Source organism: Capra hircus (genome assembly GCF_001704415.2).
Source record: "Capra hircus breed San Clemente chromosome X unlocalized genomic scaffold, ASM170441v1, whole genome shotgun sequence".
Classification (NCBI taxonomy): domain Eukaryota; kingdom Metazoa; phylum Chordata; class Mammalia; order Artiodactyla; family Bovidae; genus Capra; species Capra hircus.
Genome location: NW_017189517.1, coordinates 17,365,359 through 17,390,632, shown reverse-complemented (window position 1 = coordinate 17,390,632; position 25,274 = coordinate 17,365,359). Strand labels below are relative to the sequence as shown.

At 40.2% G+C, this 25,274-nt stretch overlaps 1 protein-coding gene across 1 annotated transcript in view; it reads left to right on the top strand.

Annotated features, from left to right (window-relative positions):
• The window catches only part of TENM1 (teneurin transmembrane protein 1), a 986,510-nt gene that overhangs the window by 823,757 nt on the left and 137,479 nt on the right, over positions 1–25,274 (top strand). Inside the window, exons 19-21 of the mRNA XM_018044162.1 lie at positions 3,993–4,112; positions 14,821–15,082; positions 18,021–18,288. Coding sequence (XP_017899651.1) covers positions 3,993–4,112; positions 14,821–15,082; positions 18,021–18,288 — 650 coding nt within the window. The remainder of the gene's footprint in view (positions 1–3,992; positions 4,113–14,820; positions 15,083–18,020; positions 18,289–25,274) is intronic.

Here is a 25,274-nt window from a genome sequence, read left to right as displayed (position 1 = left end):
AACTACATTTTAGTGGCTGTGTAAATCAGGAAAAATAAAGCAGATACAAGGCTACCATCCACAATTATGAAGAAAATTGAGTTTAGAAGCTGGGAGCACACAAAATGGCAGTTGAGCTGTACGAAGTGGCACAACACACCATATTTGCCAAGAATATATCTGCAGTTCCCTAAGGGCCATCTGGAGCTGCAGCAACCTAGGAAAGTGAGCAGACTCGAGAGCATTCATTCTGAAATGGAGAGTTTGCCTGAAAAGATTTTTTTCCTAGGTTTCTGCCTGCAGTGCCAGTCCAAATTACTGCCAATTAAAAAAGACCGCTTTAATACTGTCCTGAAATTCAGACAATTTATACTGACGCAGGATGACTGATTTGGTCAAAGACTATAGTAAGTACTAGTAATCCAGGAATAAAAAGAGCTAAGAGTTATTCTTGTGAAAAACGGATGACATGGAGTGTGTAAATAATGGGAGCAAATGCACCAAGATACAGGGAATCTTAGAACATTTAAAGTCTAATACGTTACAAAGAGAGTTCAGTGCTGATAAATGTGGAATAATAAGTTTTATGGGGCTTTATCATATGCTGTAAGTTCATGTGGGTCATAAAATATGAGGAATAAAAAAAGTAGGGGAGTTGAAAGACAAGTCTGCACATTATTTATGAATGATGAAGAGTGAAATGAATGAGAAGAAGAACAGGTAGACAATGTCTGGGATAATGATGACTTTGATGAGTCATTATCACACAAATCTGTGTGCTTCGTAAAATATGAGGAATATTAAAGAGCAGAGGAGTCAAAAGACAAGTCTACTCAGAATGAGATACAGAATGAAGGAAGAGAGGAATACAAGAGAAATGCACAGTATAATGATAACTTTTATGAGACTTTCACTCGCCAGCCTGGATCCTTCATAAATATAAGCTGTATAGAAAATAAAAGAACAGCAAAGAGAAGAGACAGGCCTGCGCCTGTCATAAAATATGGGCAAATAATGTCAACTAGACTTGACAAAATAAAAACAAAAATAATTGAGGCTAGTACAGCTGTGGGAAGACACACTATATAGATTAATGTGAACAAATAAAATAAGCGAGTGTAGAATTGTCTTGCCAGTAGGGAATCAGCAACCACCTAGGAAGGCATCATTGCTGAAAAGCCCACCTTGCTGACTGGTAAAGCCTTGGCAAGTTCATAAATACCCCCATCACACACTCCAAAAAGCTATCAGCACGTAGGCTCAGGAGGCAATGCGGTACTGATTTTCAAATGGAGGTGCCCTCACAAACATACCTCTATTCTCAGCCCCTCTGGCTCCAACCCGTATGTACTTTGCAGGAGATTTTCTCAGCTGGTTTCTACTTAATCTATACCTAGTTTGTCAAATTTTGGTTTGTAAAGATTTTCAAAGGGTTACTGTATAAAACTAAAGACATCCTTCTCTTTTCATTTCTTGTTACATTGGATTTAAAACCAGGGACCAGATCTGTCAGAATTAATTCAAAATCCAGAATTCAGTGCCTTTCAAATGTCTTCTCTATTAGAAAAAAATGGGATTTCAAGATCTCAGAATTTCAAAATCTCCGCAAAAAGGAACTAGAGGAATCAGATAAGGCAAAGCAAGTGCCAATGTGTCATTTGCATGCCATTCAGAATCATTATTTACAGAATTCATAAGATGGGCAGCTCACTAGAAAGAGCAAAGCCACTGATTCATGTCAGAACAAGGAATGTTGGCCTGAAGAGCTCAATAAAAGCACTTAATTGCATCAATTATACTAGCTTAACTTTGTTGTTGTTGTTGAGTTGCTAAGTCATGTCTGACTCCTTTGTAACCCCATGGACTGTAGCCCACCAGGCTCCTCTGTCCATGGTATGTCCCAGGCAAGAATACTGAAGTGGGTTGCCATGCCCTCCTCCAGGGGATCTTCGTGACCCCGGCATCAAACCTGCATCTCCTGCATTGACAGGCAGATTTTTTACCCCTGAGCCACCTGGAAAGCCCAGCTTAGCTTTGTGCTATATTTAGTGGCTTATAGTTTGCGTTGCAGAAAGGCTTTAGATGATGCAGGAAACATCCTATTAGTATAACTTCTATCGCAGTTCCTCTGATTGCAATATTTTAGTAGTGATGTTTATTGGCTCTAACATATAACCCAAGCTTTGGCTGGTAACTGTCTTCTGCTTTCTCGGGGTATTTTTTTCTCTCTCTCTTGAGTGAGCTTTTGTGGTCGAGAGCTTTTCTTTTTTTAATATAAATTTATTTATTTTAATTGGAGGCTAATTACTTTACAATATTGTATTGGTTTTGCCATACATCAACATGAATCTTCCACGGATGTACACGTGTTCCCCATCCTGAACCCCCCTCCCGCCTCCCTCCCCATGACTTGCTGGTTCAAAGAATATACAATGCCAAGGTGAAATTACTATGATTATTTTGGAAAAGCCATGTTTGCCCAAATAACATGGCCCCTTTTAATCCAAGACTGAGCTTGCCTGGATACCCTGAATTTCGCTTTGTGGGAAAAAAAAAAAAATTACATTGATGCCCTAGGAAAAATCATTGCTCTTGCCCAGCCTTCTTCAACCCTACTAGCTCCAGCTATAAAATGCACATTCTAGAGACTTCTTCCTCCCCACTGCCGTGGTAATGACAGAGAAGTGAATACTCCATGCTTATGGGTTGCCCATGAGCCCTCTTCTTAACTGCCAAGCTCCTAAACTTTTTTGGCCAGGCTAGACCTGAAAGTCTACTTGTTTTAGTGGACTGGGTCCCTGGGGGCCAGCACTATTAAGGGCTAGTCTAATGGAGTCCCCCTATTTGGCAAGGATGAAACTCATTTGTTTAAAGGGAAAATCTCCTGAAATATTTCATTTCACTCAGGTCAGAGAAACAGGGTCCATTATCGCCAGGGACCATGTCTCTTTTGCCAACTTTAACTGTTAAAATTCATCCAACTAAGTCTCCTTCATTAAAATTCTTTTTCCAATAAAAACAATTTGGCAGTGTGTATTTAGGGCCTAAAAAATGTTCACACCTATGTATATAAATACATAAAAATGCACTCAGCACAATGTTACTGATGATTGCCTCTGGGGAAAAGACTAGGAACAACAGGAGGGGGGTGGTCAGCAGGGACTTTAACCATATCTACAGTGTATTTAGGTATTAACTAATTTTAGTTTTTACTAATTTTAATAAGAGAAAAGTATCTGTCCACAACTAGGTCTACCTCCCAAGGAAATAAGAAATTCAATGTAGAAAAAATAAAAAACAACTAAATATCCTAAAACAGGTGCTGTATTAAGCAAGAAATACTGTTTTAGGGCTATATTATATAATAACAAAATGATATATTAAGGAATTTCTAATTACATTGGACGTTAATAACATACCGTGTGCTGTATTTAGTCGTTGAGTTGTGTCCGACTCATTGCAACTCTAAGGACTGTAGCCCACCAGGTTCCTCTATCCATGGGGATTCTCCAGGCAAGAGTAATGGAGTGGATTGCCATGTCCTCCTCCAGATTTTCCCAACCCAGAGATCAAGCCCAAGTCTCCCGCATTGCAGGTGATTCTTTACCACCTGAGCCACCAGTGAAGCCCAAGAATATTGGGTTGGGTTGCCTATCCTTTCTCCAGAGGATCTTCCCGACCCAGAAATTGAACTGGGGTCTCCTGCACTGTAAAGGTGAATCTCCTGGTAAAGGCAGATTCTTTACCAGCTGAGCTACCCGGGAAGCCCTAATAATATACTACCAACATTAAAATATCAGGATTCAGAACTATGCCAAGTATAATCCCAATTTATATTGGTAAAAAAGATATGCACACCCTCACCAAAATGTTATTAGAGTGACTACCCAGTAATTGGTAAAGTTACTGTTTTCTTTGTTATGCTTAACTGTGTTTTCTGTAGTGTCTCCAACTTGGCTTCTAGAATCTATTTTCAGGATGCTTTTATATTTGTCTTTCATCTTGTATTGCAGGCGTGCTTGTGTGATTCGAGGCCAAGTGGTGGCTGTAGATGGAACCCCTCTAGTAGGGGTGAATGTTAGTTTCTTGCACCACAGTGATTATGGATTTACCATCAGCCGGCAAGATGGAAGGTAGGTCAGTGTTGTTTCTGATCACTGTGAGGGGCCAATACTGACTTCTAGCCATTAGTCAAACCAGCGCTCAGATGATGCAGGCTTCATAAGCCTATCTTCCTTCAAGCTGTATCTAAAAAGTCATTGGTGTTATTTCCTCTATTCCCCATCTAAATCAAACCAAATTTCTCTTCTAAACCTGCACTATTACTCTCAAGTCTTCTTGAAACCCTAGCCATTTGGAGAGTTTTCTAGCCTTCATCTAGTTCCATTTATAAATCCAGCTTCATAATCCAGTGAGATGATGCAGATAATAAAGTATTGTACATGTAGGCTGTTCTTCCATGATAGTCTCAATATAGTTCTGAAATAAAGCTGTCCACAAGGTTTCTGCCAAAGATATACAATTCAACCTCATTAAGACATTAAAAAAAAAATGTGTCCTGTGTAGTTTACTAGAGGCTGTACTGGATCAATGAGCACTGGCAGCTTAATCAATTCCCCCTTGATGTCCATGTAACCATAGTGATTAACCTTAAGCACCAATCAGCAAGCTGCTCTCTGAGGGCTTCCCCAGGTTCTCTGAGGCCTGGAAAACAAGACCACTAGTTAAATCTTCTCCTCCTGGAAAAGGATTTGCTCACAAAAACATTTTTGTTGCCATCATTTAAGTAGACATTTATTCAGAATATTTGTCAATAGGCCCATGTGTCCAGCTTAAAGGTACCTATTTATGATTCTCAGTAACACTGTAATGATGGCTTTGAGGTACCCTAGTCTCCAGGTGGCTACCCTTAAAATGCCCTACTCATGACAAGTCGCTTCAGTACTCACAAAAAGAGACCTGTTGCCTTGAAGCTTTATCACAGTGTAAGAGACTATCTCATTTCAAGAACCTAAAATCAAACCTTATTTTTAGTCCTAACCACTTCAGGACTGTTAATGGTTCAACGTGAGCTATGCTGAATTTATTTTTTCAACTGCCTCTCAAGAAAAGGCTTATAGAAATAGAGAAATAGTAAGGAAGAGTTTTAACCTACTTAAGAAAAATTGTTTTTAGGACTTTAGGAAATTATATGAATTATTTGGGTGTAAATTGTATTGCTAATTATTAATGAGCCATCTATTCGTTGTAACAAGCTCAGCAGAACTACTCTGGGAGCAGCTAGTCTGAATATATATATATATATACACACACACATACATATATATGCAATATAAAACTATATTTCCATTCAAATATATTATAATCAGAGCTCTCTACTAATTCAAATGGACTTTTCTCTCAGTTAGATTGAATGATGGCATTTTGGTAGTTCATGTACCAGTAGCTGGTACACAAAGCTGGTCTCTCCCTCGCCAGCATTTCAACCGTGTGCCAGAAATTTATAAATGAAAATTATTTCTTTAAATAGAATATGCCTTCAGGGACGTTTGGCTTCCGATGGAGAAATGATGGGGCCTCAATTTTTTAGCTAGTATATAAAGGTTTCAGTGAATTATTTGATATTCAGGAAAGAACCTAAAAGAAATGTGATGTCTAAAAGACTATAAATTTGTTTCCAGTTTACAGAAAGCATTAAAGAGGGACCATTTGTGTTGTGATATTTGTGGTTTTAGTCTTAAGTGAAATTCCAAGACCGTCCTCCAATCTCACTGTGAGAACTAGGTTTATATAGATGGCAGATTCTAGTCAGAGTCCCCTCTGGCAGTAACTCTTCCCTCAGGCTCCACTAAGGGGGTAAACACTCAAAATATGTGCCCCAAATGCCAACCAGACTGTCCCACTGTTGTCTCTTGGACATAAAGTGACAGAGTGATGAGAGTTTCCACTTAGGTGCCTCTGCTGGTTGCTACCTCAGATTGAGTTATATACATTTCAAAAGTAGAATATCATAGGGAAACTATAGCTCTTCCTCAATTTGTGATGGGCTTACATCCCAATAAACCCATCATAAGTTGAAAGTATTTTAAGTTGAAAATGCATTTAATACACCTAACTTACTGAACATCACAGCTTAGCCTAGCCTCCCTTAAATATGCTCAGAACATTTTGATTAGCTTACAGTTGGGCAATATTTATGTAACATGAAGCCTGTTAGAATAAAGTGCTGAATATTTCATGTAATTGATTGAATATGTCAGTGAAAGTGAAAAACAGACTGGTTGTGTGGGTACAGAAGAGTTGTAAGCAAATGGTTATTTACCCTCAAAATCATGTGACCAACAGAGCTGCAACTCACAGCACTGCCCAGCCTCACAAGAGAGTTTCTATCCCATATCGCCAGCCCAGGAAAAGATCAAAGTATGGTTTCTGCTGAATGCATCTTGCTTTTGCACCATCATCAAGTTGAAAAAGTCAAACCCTTATAACTCAAGAACCATCTATATACCTGACGGCAAAAGGATTATAGAAAGGTTGAGGTTAGCATTTAGTTACCTAGTAGACAGTCTGTGATAGGCAAGGTGCTGAAAAGTTCTGGCTTTCTGCCTCCACGTGTCAATCTCACCTGTCTGCCACTGTGCCTGTTGTTCCCACCAATGGTATCACTGCTTTGGGTGTATCACTCCTTTGGGTTAACATCCTGACTCTTTCAAAGTCCCTGTTACATGCAGATGTGTTATGGGGACTGTAGAACTAATTGACAACTTTCCCTAGGAAATAAGAAAAGTCCAGGTCATAGGAACAAAGTGACGCAGAAGGAAGGATAGGAGTGGAAGATGGGTGTCTCTAAAAGTAAGAAGAGCTCGCCTATGTGAATTAGGAAAGGTCGGAGTAGCAGAAAATAAAAAAGCAGCAATTCTAAAGGAAAGAGGAATATGTACCAGTATCTACTGTATTCTTTGTCATACATGTTATTCTATTTCATCTTCACAACAGCTTTATGAGACAGGAATCATTATTATCATCCTCCCCATTTTGCAGAGGAAAAAACTTATCCAAATTAACACAGCTAATAAGGACAGAGCCAAAAGTTGAACCTAAGGAATCTGGCTCTTATCTTCTGTGATTTCCCACACTCAACTTAGATACATAACAGGTGCTCATATAAATAGTTCAGCCAGTGATAAACAAAATAGGTGAAGAGGTGACATTCTTATAAGATTCTTGGGAGCATTAAAGATCTTGAGAACTTTGTTTGAAAGACTTTGGAAGATGAAGAAAGGGTTTCCTCTGATTCCCCTCAAGGTAAGAGTTTGTTCATTTTTGGATACCCTAAGGCAGACATAAGCATCTTCTACCTATGGATAGGACTAGTCTTATTGTAGATTGACAACAGTCTCCAAACAAATATGTCCTTTCCCTTCGGTGTTTTATGCTCACTGTCATGTGATTTTATAACTTGTTCTTAATGACACATGCCAATGGAGACCATTTGTGATGGGGGAACCCCAAAGGAATTGATTATTCACAGAGCATTCTATTGGGTCTTGCAATAGTGTTAGCTATAGACAGTGATTATTATATGTAATATCTAGGTGGGAAGAGGAGAAACAGAACCTCTGTGTGTGTGCATATACATGTGTATATAAACATGCATATATGTATGTATATATGTAGATATATATATTTGTTTTCATTCAGTCACTAAGTTGTGTCCAACTCTTTGCAACCCCATAACCTGCAGCACTCCAGGCTCCTCTGTCCTCCACTATCTCCCAGAGTTTGCTCAAATTCACATCCATTGCATCAGTGATGCTATCTAACCATCTCATCCTCTGCCACCCACTTCTCCTTTTGCCTTCAATCTTTCGCAGCATCAGGGTCTTTTCCAACAAGTTGGCTCTTCACATCAGGTGGCCAAAGTGTTGGAGCTTCAGCATCAGTCTTTCCAATAAATATTCAGGGTTGATTTTCTTTAGGATGGACTGGTTTGATTTCCTTGCATTCCAAAGAACTCTCAAAATTCTTCTCCAGCCCCACAGTATATATATATATATATATATATATACACACACATATACATATATACATACACAGTATATATACATATACATATATATATACACACACACATATACACAATTCAGTTGGCCCTTGAACAGCATGGGTTTGAACTGCATGGGTCCATATGTATTATCATACTACATGATTTGCAGTTGGTTGAATCCATGAATGTGAAACTTCAGATACGGAGGGCCAGCTGTAAAGTTATAAGTGAATTTTCAGCTGTGCTTGGGGAGAGCCTAACCCCCACATTTTTCAAGGGTTAGCTGCATATAGGGAGAGGAAGAGAGAGAGTTTCAAGAAATTGCAATGTGATTGTGGGGATTGGCAAGTCCAAAAATTGTAGGATACACTGCTGCTGCTGCTGCTAAGTCGCTTCAGTCGTGTCCGACTCTGTGCAACCCCACAGACGGCAGCCCACCAGGCTCCCCCGTCCCTGGGATTCTCCAGGCAAGAACACGAGTGGGTTGGCATTTCCTTCTCCAATTCATGCATGCCTGCTAAGTTGCTTCAGTTGTGTCCGACTCTGTGCGACCCTATGGACAGCAGCCCACCAGGCTCCTCTGTCCACGGGATTCTCTAGGCAAGAATACTGGAGTGGGCTGCTATTTCCTTCTCCATAGGATACACTAGCAAACTGGAATCTCTTGGCAAGGAGTAGATGCTACTCGGTAGTCTTGAGGCAGAATTCCTTCTTCCTCAGAGAAACTTTAGTTGTGCTCTTTCAACTAATTGGATGAGGCCCTTCCACATTATCAAGGGTAATCCTCTTTAGCTAAAGTCAGTTTATTGTAGATATTAACCACATCTACAATATACCTTCACAGCAACGCCTAGATTAGTGTTTGATTAAATAACTGGGTACTAGAGCCCAACAAAATTGACACATCAAACTAACCCAACACAGGTCACCTAGGGGCAGTTACTAGGAAAGCTTAAAAATCAGTATCTGCTTATAAAGATTAAAAAAAAAAAAAACTAGCCTCGAGTTCATTTGAACTACAAGAGAAGACATCTGTAAATTTAATAGGGCAATGGATCTGATTTGAGAAAAAGTTAATATTTGTTAAGTCCCTACTATATGCTTGGCCCCTAAGTCTTTATCTCATTTGCTCATTTGCAGTAGTAGCTGAGTGATAGACCATATTAACCCCATTTTACTCAGGAGGAAACTGTAGCTCATGAAGGTTAAATAATTAGCCCAAAGACACAAAGTTAACATGGCAGAGCCAGGATACAACCCCAGGTGTGTATGAAGCCAAAACCACATTCTTTCTACAAAATAAGAAGTCTGCCCTCTCCACTTTGTCTTTCTAGAAGTAGAGAGTAATTCTCAGGTATATATGTTCTTGTTTGGATAGCTTATTTTGTTTTTGTGTTTGCATTTGTTTTTGTTTTCAAATAAATCAGCAGTTCAATTTTAAGGAGTCAAGAGCTGAGGTTTGGGTGAAGCAAATAAACTTGCCCAAGGACACACTTAAATCAATGTAGAATGTGAACCAGAGAAAAGGTCTCTTGCCAAGTAATGTAGGATTTTCCCCTACTATGCTTGCCTTAAACTCCTCCTGTATTATGAATTCAGCCTGTCTTAAACCATAAGCCATTTGGGGTTTTCCTTTTTTAGCTCAAACCTAGATTATTTTCTATAGCAAATGCAGTTCTTCAAATCCTCTTTTTGGAAACAGCCTTAATATTACAGCAACTTGACTGAAAAAGCAACAATAAAAAATACAGTATTAGCTATCCTTTTTTACTGTCCACTTATCTTTATCTGAAAGACTTCTGCAACAGGACACAATTGGTAATACTATAATAAATACAATAAATGTCATATGAAGGGAGTAGTGAGATATGCATAATTAAGTCTGATTCCCTATCAGGGCATTTTACCATTGAAAAGTGTTTTAAGAAAGTTTTTTTTTTTTTTAAACACAAAGAATTGCTTATATCTCTCTCCTGTGGATGTAAGTTGCTTTGAATATTAAGGAGAATCCCATTGCCCTTTATTCATTTTAAAAATATGTTGTTGCTCACTCCATAAATTGTGTCCTACTCTTTGCAACGCAATGGACTGCAGCATGCCAGGCTTCCCTGTCTTTCACTATCTCCCAGAGTTTGCTCAAACTCATGTCCGTGGAGTCAGTGGTGACATCCAACCATCTCATCCTCTGTTGCCCCCTTCTCCTCCTGCCTTCAACCTTTCCAAGCATCAGGATATTTTCCAATGAGTCTGCTGTTTGCATCAGGTGGCCAAAGTACTGGAACTTTAGCTTCAGCATCATTTCTTCCAATGAATGTTCAGGGTTGATTTCCTTTAGGATTGACTGGTTTGATCTTGCTGTCCAAGGGACTCTCAAGAGTCTGCTCCAGCACCACAGTTTGAAACCATCAGTTCTTTGGTGCTCAGCCTTCTTTATAGTTCAACTCTCACATCTGTATGTGACTACTGGAAAGACCATAGCTTTGACTATGAAGACCTTTGTCAGCAAAGTGGTGTCTCTGCTTTTTAACACAGTCTAGGTTTGTCATAGCTTTTCTTCCAAGGAGCAAGCATCTTTTAATTTCATGGCTGCAGCCACCATCTGCAGTGATTTTGGAACCCAAGAAAAGAAAATCTTCTAATGTTTCCATTTTTTCCCCATTTGCAGTGAAGTGATGGGGTCAGATGCCATGATCTTTGTTTTCTGAATGTTGAGTTTTAAGCCAGCTTTTTTACTCTCCTCTTTAACCCTTTTCAAGAGGCTCTTTAGTTCCTCTTTACTTTCTACCATTAGAGTGGTATCATCTGCATATCTGAGGTTATTGGTATTTCTCTTGGCAGTCTTGTGATTCATCCAACTCAGCATTTCATATGACATACTCTGCATAGAATATAAATAAGCAAAGTAACAATATACAGCCTTGACGCATTCCTTTCCCAATTTTGAACCAGTCCATTGTTCCATTTCCAGTTCTGTTGCTTCTTGACCTATATACAGGTCTCTCAGGAGATCGGTCAGGTGGTCTGGTATTCCCACCTCTCTAAGAATTTTCCACAGTTTATTATGATCCACACAGTCAAAGGCTTAATGTAGTCGATGAATCAGAAGTAGATGTTTTTCTGGAATACCCTTGCTTTCTCTATGATCCAGTGAATGTTAGCAATTTGATCTCTGCTTCCTCTGCCTTTTCTAAATACAGCTTGAACATCTGGACGTTCTTAGTTCATACAGTGCTGAGGCAAGCTTGAAGGATTTTGAGGATTGCCTTGCTAGCATGTGAAATGAGCAAAATTGTGTGATAGTTTGTATGTTTTTTGGCACTGTCCTTCTTTGGGATTGGAATGAAAACTGACCTTTCCCAGTCCTGTGGCCACTGCTGAGTTTTCCAAATTTGCTGGCATATTGAGTGCAGCACTTTCACAGCATCATCTTTTAGGATTTGAAATAGCTCAACTGGAATTCCATCACCTCCACTAGCCTTGTTCATAGTGATGCTTCCTAAGGCCCACTTGACTTCACATTCCAGGATGTCTGGCTCACACCATGGTGGTTATGTGGGTCATTAAGTCCTTTTTATATAGTTCTTCTGTGTATTCTTTTTTTAATTTAAATTTATTTATTTTAATTAGAGGCTAATTACTTTACAATATTGTATTTGTTCTGCCACACATCTTGCCACCTCTTCTTAATATCTTCTGCTTCTGTTAGGTCCATACCATTTCTGTCCTTTATCGTGCCCATCCTTCCATGAAATATTCCCTTGGTATCTCCAATTTCCTGAAGCAATTTCTAGTTTTTCCCATTTCTGTTGTTTTCCTCTATTTCATTGTTCACTTAAGAAGGTTTTCTTATCTCTCCTTGCTGTACTTTGGAACTCTGCATTCAGTTAGGTATATCTTTCCATTTCTCCTCTGCCTTTCACTTCTTTTCTCAGCTATTTGTAAGACCTCCTCAAACAACCATTTTACCTTTTTGCATTTCTTTTTCTTTGGAGTGGTTTTGGTTATTGCCTCCTATACAGTGTTATAAACCTCTATCCATAGTTCTTCAGGCACTCTGTCTACCAGATCTAATCCCTTGCATCTGTTCATCACCTCTACTGAATTATCATAAGAAATTTGATTTAGGTCATACCTGAATGGTCTAGTAGTTTTCCCTACTTTGTTCAATTTAAGCAAGAATTTTGCAATAAGGAATTGATGATCTCAGCCACAGTTATCTCCAGGTCTTGTTTTTGCTAACTGTATAGACCTTCTCTGTCTTCAGCTGCAAAAAATATAATTAATCTGATTTCAGTATTGACCATCTGGTGATGATGTCTCTTGTGTTGTTGGAAGAGGTGTTTGCTATGACCAGTGCTTTCTCTGGGCAAAACTCCGTTAGCCTTTGTCGTGCTTCATTTTGTACTACAAGGCCAAATTTGCCTGTTACTCCCGGTATCTCTTGACTTCCAGCTTTTGCATTCTAATCCCCTATGATGAAAAAGACATATTTTTTGGTGTTAGTTCTAGAATGTCTTGTAGGTCTTCACAGAACCATTCAACTTTTTTTTCAACATTAGTGGTTGCTACATAGACTTGGATTACTGTGGTATTGAATGGTTTGCCTTGGAAATGAACCAAGTTCATTCTGTCATTTTTGAGACTGCACCCAAGTACTGCATTTCAGACTCTTTTGTTGACTATGAGGGCTACTCCATTTCTTCTAATAGCTTCTTGCCCACAGTAGCAGATATAATGGTCATCTGAATTAAATTCACCCCCTCCTGCCCATTTTAGTTCACTGATTCCTAAAATGTCGATGTTCACATCCCCTGCTCGACCGCAGCCAATTTACCTTGATTCCTATGCAGTGTTGTTCTTTATAACATTGGACTTTACTTTCACCACCAGACACATCCGCAACCGAGCATCATTTCCATTTTGACCCTGCCTCTTCGTTCTTTCTGGAGCTATTTCTCTGCTCTTCCCCTCTAGCATATTGGACACCTTCTGACCTGGTGGGCTCATCTCCTGGTGTCATATCCTCTTGCCTTTTCTTACTGTTCATACTGTTTCATACCGTTCTTGAGGCAAGAATGCTGGAGTGGTTCACCATTCCTTTTTCTAGTGGACCACATTCTGTCAGAACTCTCCACCATGACCTGTCTGCCTTGAGTGATCCTGCATGGCATGGCTCATAGCTTCATTGAGTTACACAAGGCTCTGATTCATGTGATCATTTTGGATAACTTTCTGTGATTGCAGTTTTCATTCTGTAGGCTGTGGGATTGTAGTTCTTGCTTCTTCTGTCTGCCCTCTGATGGATGAGGATAAGAGGCTTGCACAAGCTTTGTGATGGGAGGGATTGGCTGTGGCTGTGGGGAAACTGGGTCTTGCTCTGGTGGGCAGGGCCATGCTCAGTAACCCTTTAATCCAATTTTCTGCTATTGGGTAGAGCTGTGCGCCCTCCTTGTTAGTTGTTTGGCCTGAGGTGACCTCCAAAAGGACTTGTGCCAACACGCGCCTCCCAGGACTGCTGCTGTCAGTGCCCCTGTCCCCACATCAGGCTGCTGCTGACCCATGCCTCCGTAGGAGACCCCCAAACACTCGCAGGCAGGTCTGGCTCAGTCTTCTGTGGGGTCACTGCTCCTTCCCTGGGTCTTGCTGTGCACAGGGTTTATTTGTGCCCTCCAAGAGTCTCCATTTCCCCAGTCCTGTGGAAGTCTTACAATCAAATCCCACTGTCCTTCAAAGTCAGATTCCCAGGGGATTCCCAGTCCCTTTGCCAAATCCACACGTTGGGAAGTCTGATGTGGGGCCCAGAACCTTCACAACAGTGGGAGAACTTCTGTGGTATTATCGTTCTCCAGTTTATGGGTCGCCCACCTGGCAGGTACAGGATTTGATTTTAATGTGATCGCACCCTCCTACTGTCTCGTTGCAGTTTTTCCTTTGTCCCTGGACATGGCGTATCTTTTTTCGGTGGGTTCCAACATTCTCCTGTCAAAGGTTTGTTCAGCAGCTACTTGCAATTTAGGTGTTCTTGCAGGAGATATCTTTACACATAAAAGAGCAGGAAGGTAGAGCCATCTAGTACATAATGAACTGAAATCTGAGTCTTTTATGCTCCAACTCAAGAGTCATTTCAGAGACCACATTAAGAGGTGGACTTACAGAAGAGGTAGTCTCGTTTTGTCAAGTAATATGGAAGGAGTTGTCAGTGGAGATGGACAGTGTCCATTACAGACTTTCTTACAACAAAAAAATGAAGAGGCATTCTAGAGAAAACCAGAAATCCTATATCTAGAGTTCAAGTAGAATCAAGCCAGGGGGTAGCCAGATGTGGAGGGTTCCGCCAGATGGTCTTGTTCAAGCCAATTTCAGTGAACAAATTTCCTCAGCTGGTATCTTTCTTCAGATGCCATCTCAAAGACACCATCAGGTTTCTGACACTGTTTGTGACCACAAACAAGGTATTTAACCTTTGGCTTCTTACTTTTATTGAGTTATATTACAGGAATTTTGAGAAAGAATAATGCAGCATATTAAGATGTTGATGATGTTGTGGTCATCTTTCCATTCTCTCTAGCACAGGGAGGAACAAGGATGTTTGATTTGACTCGGCAGAAATACCATGCAGTGATTTTGTTTAAGACAGCGTTAAAATTGGTTTAAAAATCCTGGGTGAATAGCAACAGGTGATATGGAAATTTTTCTCAGAAATCATCCCCAAAGAAAGAAAGGGCACTCACACTGCCTATTTTTTTAACTTTTAAATTTTATTTTAGTTGAAACTTTCTACTTTTCCTTCTCAGCTTTGACCTCGTAGCCATCGGTGGTATCTCTGTTGTCTTAATCTTTGACCGGTCACCTTTTCTACCTGAGAAGAGGACACTGTGGTTGCCTTGGAACCAGTTCATTGTGGTGGAGAAAGTAACCATGCAGAGAGTTATGTCAGACCCACCATCCTGCGATATCTCCAACTTTATCAGCCCAAACCCTATTGTGCTTCCCTCACCACTCACATCATTTGGAGGATCCTGTCCAGAGAGGGGAACTATTGTTCCTGAGCTGCAGGTGGGTACATGGACCTTGACATTACAAAAGTACAGTAAGTCTCCAACATATGAATCTTCAACTTGCAACCTTCCAAAGAGACGAACGTGTTCATATAAGTTAGTTCACATGTCTGGCATATATTGTCACATCCTTTACAAGCTGTTGTGCTTTTGTGTAGTGTACTGTAAGATTTAAAACTTTTTTAACTTTTAAATTGCATTTTTAAATTTATTTTTAATTGGAGGATCATTGCTTTACAATGCTGTGTTGGTTTCTGCCATACATCAACATGAATCAGCCATAGGTATACATATGTCCCCTCCCTCTTGAACCTCCCATAAAATGTTTTATTTTTTGTATTTTTATATATTATTTGTGTGAAAAATGTAAACCTATTACATTATAGTACTATATAGTCGATTACATTAGTTGGGTACCTACACTAACTTTGCTGGACTTAGGAACAAATTGGACTTATGAATACACTCTCAGAACAGAACTCATTTGTATGTAGGGGACTTGCTGTATCCATGGGGTGGTCAACAGTCGATAATGACTAGCTTCCTTTTCCTGGTACTCCTGCCAGCCCTGTAATGTGCTGCCCTTCATTTTTCAAGAGAAGCTTTCAAATGTAATCTCTCTGGCACACATTTGCAAGGTGACTGGCCAGGGCTATAATGCTCTATCTTTGGCCATGGAACAAAGCAAGATGAACTAGCTATCATGAGGATTAGAACCCATACCTTGACCTGATGAGCACTGTGCTCGAAAGAACAAAGCTCACTGGCTCCGTGGTGATAACAGTATAATCAATGGGGTGGGACCATTTATGGTTCTGAAATTAAACTCCTTAAATCTAGTTTTCTTCCACTGTCTAATTTATGTCTGTTGTCATTGTTCTTAGAAGTCATGACAACTCCTCTTGTTTAGCTATGTTTTAGTAAAGGTAGTTGTCAAGTCTACACATTTTATCTGAAACTTTTGCTTTTTACATGTTCAAGCTTTATAGTCAGAGAGGACATATTTTTCAAGCCTCATATTTTAGGACTCCTAAGCATTTTTCTTTATTGAGCATTCAGTATTTTCATTTCAATTCTAAGTCATTCAAACAAACACAGTACAATTTTCTCACTATATTATAGAAGCAGTTTAATGATAGTTTAATGTTAATATTATAATGATAGTTTAATGTCCACCAAAGTGAACTCATAAATCAGATCCAGAATTCAAGTATACTCAAGAAGAGGTAAACGGACAGTCAAAGATTGAATTGGTTTTTCTTCCCTTACAACATCCCCAACAGCTGTTAGCAAAGCCCTCAGGAAAGGCTGACAAAAAATAATATTCTACACAGAAGAGTCTGAAGAGTTGGCATTCTTGTCTTTTCCATTGTTTTCCTGTGGAAAGGAAGAAAAAAACTATATAGTATTTAATGAGTACATTGGACTTCTACACCAATCCTTTCACGATGTCATTAGGAAGCATGGGTCTTCCTCAAAATCAAAGTTTTCCAGCTGCTCTAGGATTGCATGATTCCTTATGGAAATGAAATAGCAAGGTGGTGAGTGTCATGCTATCCTGTTGTGCTTCTGCCACCATCTAAGAAGACAGAGCCAGTGGACAGCTTTGATATCAAATACCTAACGTAGAGGAAGAAAAATTGGACAAAGAGTAGACAAAAGGGATTTGTGCCCTCAGAAAGAAAGGAATGATCAGAAATCCCCAACAATGTGAGATAACATATGTTTAACAATCAGTTCTACTTTGCACCAGCCTGGGAAAGGAAGCAGGTACAAGGTTCTGAGTTAAAAACGAATAAGGGCACGAAAATATCCACACTATCCATCCATCCATGCTAAATCGCTTCAGTTGTGTCCAACTCTGCAACTCCATGGACTGTAGCCTGCCAGGCTCCACTGTTCATCGGATTCTCCAGGCAAGAATACTGGAGCAGGTTGCCATTTCTTTCTCCAGGGGATCTTCCCAACCCAGGAATCGAACCCGTGCCTCCTACATCTCCTACACTGGCAGCTGGCTTCTCCACCACTAGTGCCACCTGGAAGCCCATGTCCCCTTCAATGTGTTAAATAGGATGGGCCCTTTGTTCAGCTGTATTTGGAAAGTTGAAAGTCACAGAATACGAGATGCAGTTTCAGTGACCACTTTTGGTTGTTTAATGCCATCTGTGCTAACAAACAATAAATAATAGTAATTAATGAAAGAAGCCAAGTGTTATTTTCACTCTGGGACCTATGTTTGTAAAAGATTTGCAGAGGAGTTCATGGGAGTTATTTGCTTCTCAGTCACAGGTGCCAGCTTGGAAAAGCTTGTTCCCAGTCCTTGGTACACCCAAGACATAGAGAAATGTGTAAGCAAAATTAGATTAAAAAGTGGGCCCTCGGGGTCACTGCAAAGCTGCAGAGAAGATAAGTTTGATGGCATTAGGAAAGATTAGTTCTAGGGACACTATAGTCTCTGTCATAAAATATCACTTGCTGGGCCTACTTCCAGAGTCCTTCCTTGTTGAGAGCCTAACCTGAATACGGGCTCCAATAATGGTTTGTGATAGATGACTTCACACACCAAACAAGCTTTTGTGTCTGAATAGATAGAACCCATGCCACTGAAATCCTTGACATTCACAGGGTGATCTCCCAACTTCTACCAAGAAATTTTTGAAACACTGTTGGAAAACCAAATGGTTATTTTCCTAGTCTTTCCTGGCAGGGGAAAAAAAAAGGAGAACTGTCCACAGGATAGGCTGGATGTCTTGTCCTCATGCAGATTTGGTGCAAAATGTAAAACCTGTGTTCATGTAGCCTCACAAAGATTCTAGAATGAATGCCTTGATATCCATAATCCATGTAACCCTTTGGCATGCTTCTAGGACAAAAGCGGGCAGTGTCCTTGTCTCCTTGTGCACTGAAAAGGGCCAATTTGACTTTCTTTCTTCCAGGTTGTACAGGAGGAGATCCTCATTCCTTCCAGTTTTGTGAGGCTGAGTTACCTAAGCAGCCGCACCCCCGGATACAAAACCTTATTACGGATCCTTCTAACACATTCAACCATTCCTGTGGGGATGATAAAAGTGCACCTCACAGTAGCTGTGGAAGGGCGACTCACACAGAAGTGGTTTCCTGCTGCAGTTAATCTTATCTACACGTTTGCTTGGAACAAGACCGACATCTATGGACAGAAGGTTTGGGGCCTGGCAGAGGCTTTGGGTATGTTGAAATCATTCTGTGTAGATAGCAGTGTTGTGTTCATAAAACAGAAAGTACTATCTGCCTGTTAATTTGTATTTAGAATAATTACGGGTTTTCTTCTGTTTGAAGGATCTAAGGCACTTTTTCGTTTGAACACTCCCTTTGGGCCTGTTGAGAGTTTCCTTTTGACACATTTTCGCTTTGAAATGATTTTAGTTCTTTCCTGATGGCTGCATACCGATGGAATCGCACAATATCTGACTTGTAACTGTCTCCGAAGCTGAGTATTGCCTTCTAACTATGACCTTTGAGGGGGCGTTCTTTGGGTCATGTTTCTGTATTTGACATTTAGACTACCATTTCCACTTAGAAAATTCAAAATTTTAACTCAGAGTATTCTCCATTTACTGTCTTTTATGTCTAGGATGGTTAGACTCCATTAACTTGTTACTGTGGTTGGTTAAATAAAAAATCATCCTGCCTTCCTAGTCCTTTTGACTTTAAAACCTAGCATCTATCTTATAGGTTGCAGAGACCTTAAACAGTCCTTTGGATCTGTGGTTTTCAGATATTTAATGCCTTCAGACACATGGCGTTTTTTAAAAATGAGACTCAGATTTGTCAACCTTTTATTTTGCCAAGTAGGAGTATTTTTAGAAGGAAAAAAGAAAAAAAAAACAAAAACCCTGCCATCTACTATTGCCTACCACTACAATAATTTCATAAAGAAGGGATAACTTCCTTAACATAAAAAAAAAGGAATAGTCTGTCTTAAGAAATGATACTCAGAGACAGACAGATAGGCAGACAGACACCAATGTCTGTTTCTCTTAGTCTGTAAAAGACAGTGAAAACTTCCTAAGAGACCTGGCAGGTCTTGGGAACCGCAGCTGGGATACATTGATTCTTGTGCCTTCAGGCAGTAGCTCATGGTAACCACCCTTTGACAGATGAGAAGACTATTTTTAAAGTCCAGAGGAGATGTTTTCATATTCTCCGTTGGAAGTGTCTGTCATGGTATGAGTCCCATATAAGTGACCTATATTTCTTAGACTACTGTGTGTCAATTTCCTCTTCCTTTCCAGAGGGAACCAGAGAGAGGAGGAAAAAAGACTGGTGAGTCTTCTTTGCCCAAGAGATCCTCACATATTTAAATAATTAACTCATCTCTGTTGGGCTTTTTGAGAATGCAGGGACCATGGAATGCTTCAGACTTCCTCAGTTAGTGGAGAATTATTGTAAACACATAGGGGAATATAAAGAAAGAACCAGAAAAGGCATCAGCAGCCTCAAAGGCAAACTTCATCAAATTGCAGCCTTGCTCTGGATACACTGCGGTCCTAGAAGGTCAGCATCTGCTCTATCAAGTGAGCAACAGCTCTTGTCTCCCTGCAGCAAGAGTCCGCTGCTTCCCACCATGGTGACCCAGCCATGCTGATGACGGAGCTCATCACTTCTCCTGTGGTACTAACTACCCTCGTTTTCTCTGGGCTCTTGCCAACTCCACAATCTGGTTTCTTGCTCTGTATTTTCCATTCAGATCCCTCTTAGAATTTCAGGTTTCATCAGCCAGTCTCTACCATTAGGCTAACTACCAGCGAGGTCATTGGCCCGCCTGTGGAGTCCTGCTCAGTCTCTAGTCCAGTGAATGTGATGGTGAAGAAAATTCTGGAGCCAGACTCCCTCCCTGGATTCAAATCATCCTTCTCTACTTACTAGCTATGCAACATTGGGTAAATTAATCTCCAAGTGCAGTTTCTCCATATATTAAATGGATATTATGAAGAGAATGTTACTCCCAAGTTATTATGATGTGAGGATTAAATGAGGTGAGTGAGTGCTGGTTGCTGGTATGGTTTTGTCAGTGTTGCTATGGTCAGCACATTGGAATCACAAGGTATAAAGCATGGCACCTATGCAGGTGTCTGTTGCCTAAGCTTCTCTAATAAGGCGGTTGTTGTTATGGGTTTAATAGGTAGGTGCAGGTGGCGCTTGTAGTAAAGAACCTGCCTGCCAGCGCAGGAGATGGAAGAGACATGAGTTTGATCCCTGGGTCAGGAAGATCCCCTGGAGGTGGGCATGGCAACCCACTCTAGTATTCTCACCTGGGACCATGGCCAGAGGACCCTGGTGGGCTACAGTCCATGGAATCACAAAGAGTCAGATAACTGAAACAGCTTTACATGCACACACTGTGTTAATTATTCTCCTTTCACCTTCCCTCACACACACACACACACACACACACACACACACACACACACACACACACAGTCTCTTCTCTGCCCTTTTCTGTGCTTTCAAAGACTGCCTTCTGTGGATCACATTGTCTGGATTCCTTTACTCTCTGGCTTCCCTTTTGCTTTGGTCAGTGGATGGCACCATCAAGAGCCAGCAGAGTGGAAGGAGGAAGTGGTCAGGGTGTCCTTCTCCCTGCTTCACTGCACTGCTGGGCAGTGACTGCACTGGAAGATGGCAGCTCCTGTTGAGGAGCCCCTCCTCCAAATCCCCACGCTCTCTCCGGATCACTCCCTCCCTTAACCCCTCTCTGCAAGCCCAGACAGCTTCCCACTGTTGCCAGTCCCTGGGTAGGTCACGATCCTTGTTAATTCCCTTCACCCTGCTCACGCCTCTGTAAATAGCCCCTTCATTCAACTCTTTGAACACTTCTGAGTGTGATATCTGACTCCAGCTGGGACCCTGGCTGATGCATACTCAAAGCCTCATATTCCCCTCTCCAGGATGTGATCCTAAAGCCTTTTATTCACCTCCTGCATGTGTGCTAGGTCGCTCCAGTCATGTCTGACTCTTTGTGACCCTATGAACTGTAGCCTACCAGGCTCCTTGTCCGTGAGATTCCCCAGGTGAGAATACTGCAGTGGGCTGCCATGCCCTCCTCCAGGGGATCTTTCTGACCCTGGGACTGAACCCAGGTCTCCCACATTGGCAGGCAGATTCTTTACCACTAGTGCCACCTGGGAAGCCCCTCTACTTCACTAGAATAATCTTAAATTCCTCTAACTTTTCTCCATAGGGCTTTGTTTTCCAATTCTTTATGACTTTTCTCAAAACCCTTGCCAGGTTGTTAGATTTGAGGGTTTTTGTTTTGTTATGTTTTACTTTTTTCTTAAGTTATAATGCAGCAATTTATCTAGTATTCTGATGAAGAGCTGAACAAGACAGTACCTAGCAGAAATTCCTTGCTAGGGTTCACATAAATGTAGCTCAGCCTGACTTTTTAAAAAAATAACAGCTTTATCAACATATAATTCACATACCATAAAGTTTACTCATTTAAAGCATGCAATTCAGTGGGTTTAAGTATTATCACAAATTTGTACAACCATCACCAACATCTAATTCCAGAACATTTTCAACAGCACTTCACAAAGTAGCCCTAAACACATTAGCAGTCACTCTCCACTTATCTGTCCCTGCAGACCCTGGCAACCACCAGTCTCCTTTCTGACTCTATGAATTTACCTATTCTGGATATTTCAAACAGACACAGTCATACAGTATGTGGTCTTTTGTATCTGGCTTCTTTCAATTGACATGTTTCCAAAGTTCATCATGTCATAATGGGTGTTAGACCTTCGTTCCTTTTTATGACTGAATACTGTTCCATTGAATGGATATACCACATTTTGTTTGTCCAGTCATTGACTGGTTGACATGTGGGTTGTTTCCACCTTTTGACTATTGTGAATAATGTTGCTATTAACATTTTTATATAAATATTGGTGTGAATACCTATTTTCAATTCTTTTGGGAATATACCTAGGAGTGGAATTGTTAGGTCATATGGTAATTCTGTTTGACTTGTTGAGGAGCCATCAAATTGTTTTCCACAGTGACTGCACTGTTTTATCAACCTCACCTTATGTATAAAAATGTATTGTACCCCTTCCTTTTAAATACTCCCAGTGTTGAAGATTATCCTCCTTGTTATAGTTAAGCACTCTTAATGACTTAGTTTCTCATATATCCATGGAGATATGTGGCTTCCCTGGTGGGTCCGACTGTAAAGAATCCGCCTGCAATCCAGAAGACCCAGGTTCAATCCCTGGGTGAGGGAGATACCCTGGAGAAGGGAATAACTACCCACTCCAGTATTCTTGTCTGGGAAATCCTATGGACAGAGGGGCCTGGCAGGCTACAGTTCATGGGGTTGCAGAGTTGGACACAACTGAGCATTGAATAAACAACTAAATCACAAAGAGAAGCAACAGTGTTCTAGTGTACACACCAGTGCTATAGGATTCATCCCTATTGTTTTCCTATGGATGTTGATTTACTTCCTATTTCTACAATTCTGTTTCTGGTCAAAACTTGCTCCAGCATTCTGACTACAAAAATGGCCTTAATTAAAATGTTGAAATATATATTGTTGGTTCCTTTTAAAAGCTAATAACAGTAATAAAAGCAAGAGACAATTGACCCACTCAGAAATATCCAAGGGAGAGGGAAAAATGTTCCTCATGGTGTTTTGTTTTGTTTTGTTTTTAATATAAATTTATTTATTTTAATTGGAGGTTAATTACTTTACAATATTGTATTGATTTTTCCATACATTTATGTGCACTTAAGGGACATTTTTTTTTTTTAGAGTAGAGAAAGAAAATTGGCAAGGATCCCAAGGGAAACAGCCAAAATAATTTCAAGTGTGGTACCTAAGACGGAATATGGATTGTTTACCTTGTAGGAAATGTTCCTGATAACTTAATCATAGTTAAAAGGATTTTATTTACTACCTCGTCTCCATTTCCATCTCCACAGAGACTAAGGGAATTTTCCTGACAGTAGTAAAGCATTAGGACGAGTGGTAGAATGAAGCTGGAGAATCTGAAAATGGATTGTGAACACCTTAAGAATATAACAGGCAATAAATAGTTCAGGTGATAAATGGAAAGAGCAAAGGGATCAAGTATGTTACCATTGTGTCCATACCTTAATAGATACGATTGAATCTAAGCAAAGAAGAAAAACACTTAGCTGTCTTCCTGGCCATATCTTATCATCACTTAACTGATGTGAGAAGAAACAGAGTAAATTTTGCACCAGATATTAATAATGGTGCTACATATGACACTTCTCAGATTTGCTTCAATTTCAGAAGTCTTAGTATAGCCTTTTGGTAGGTGGAATAATAGCCATCACCTCCCAAAGATGTAAATAAATTATGTTACATGGCAAAAGATAATTAAGGTTACAGATGGCATTAGAGTTGCCAAGCAGCTGACCTTGAGATGGAATAACTATCCTGAATTGTCCAGGTTGATCCATTGTTATCACAGAGGTCCTTAAAAGTGGAAGATGGAGGCAGAAGGGGAGGTCAGAGTTAGAGGGGAATATAAGTATAACTATAGAAGGAAGGCACAGCAAGATGCAGTCTTGCTGGCTTGGAGGATGAAAGGAGGGAGCCAAGGACCAAGGAATGTAGGTGGCCTCTAGAAGCTGGAAAAGGCAAGGAAATAGATTCTCCCCTAGAGACTTCAGAAGGAATTCATCCCACTGAGCCCTTGAATTTAGCTCAATGAGACCCTTTTCAGACTTCTGACCTCCTTATCTGTAAGATGAGAAATCTGTCCCGTTTTAAGCCTTTCAGTTTGTCCGGATATCTTACAACAGCACTAGGAAACAAACCTTGACCACTATTCTTACAGTCCCAGTTTCAGCTGGAATTTTTATTAAAACTATGGCTTGAAAGGTCTCCTGCTCTTCTTCCTTCCCATGCCTGTTAAATGTGAACCTGTCCCCCTCAACCCCCGTTTCTGGGTGATGGAGAAAGAAGTCAGATGTAAACAAGCTGAGTCTGAAATGATGGTGAATACCTAAGTTGAAATGCCCACTAAGTGTGAAATGTAGGACTCTTTCCCATATGGTTCAGCTGTGGGAAATTGATGTGATCTCTAAGGGCCCAAGTGTCACAAAAGAAGAATAGATTGTTCAGAGACAGGCAAAAGGAGAAAAGGAGAACCTGAGATCCTAAGGTATCCCACCAGTTTTTATAATGAAACAGATTTTGCAATGAGAGGGATAATACCAGAGTGAATAAATTACCAACGGAGGCTGTGTGAACTAATTCCTTGGAGAAGTATCAATGGCAGCTGATAAGACTGATTAATCCAAGCACAATATTGATCAAGTGGAAGACGAGGAAAATCACCCCCAGGGTTGCAGTACAAAAACCACAATCACTAGTTCATCCAGCTTAAAGATTTTGTTGTCTGATACACAGACAAGACTCCCCTGCTAAAAACTCCATGTGAGCATTTGAAATAATTTGGCCTTAGTACTTTATTCTCTGGCTCTAAAAAGGTATGATGTCTGAAAATCATTGTATATTATTTTGTTTCTTTCCCAACTCTGCTCCTTGCAAAACAGTGTTAAAAAGAATCATTATTTTTAAGTTCACAGTGCTGTTAAAATTCTAGAGACAGCTTATTTAATGTGACAAACTGGCTTGTTCAGGGGCTCTGATCTGCATCCATTATATAAATTTTGTCAAAATAATTCCCTGTGTCTGCATACATTATCAATATATAATAATGCATTCTGCCTGGTCTTCATTTTAATTAAATTAAATTGCAGTGGTTAGGAGTCCTGGAAGTTCAGGAAATCAGCCATCCACCTTTAGTAGCACTGCTATAAACAATTCTACTTTTCTTCAAGGTTATTGGCAACAACAATTGCGTAATTATTTAGTACAGTAGTTTGGCAAGAAAGAGTGGTGTTTCAGGAAGAACTAGACTTCTTAAAGGTTCATGACACAAAGGAGTCTGTCTAAATTGTGTTAGAAGAAACAAGGGAACATTAATGGTAATAGGTGCTAAGCTACGGTTGCTTTGTGCACACAAAACATCCCTGAGAACGATGCTTTAGTGTTCATAAATTTCCCTTCAGTAAAGCCTAAGCAAGCTGGGCAGCCACAAAAATAGCATCCACTGAATATTTTAATAGTAAATGGGTAGTGCTTTACAATTTGCAAAGGACTTTCATAT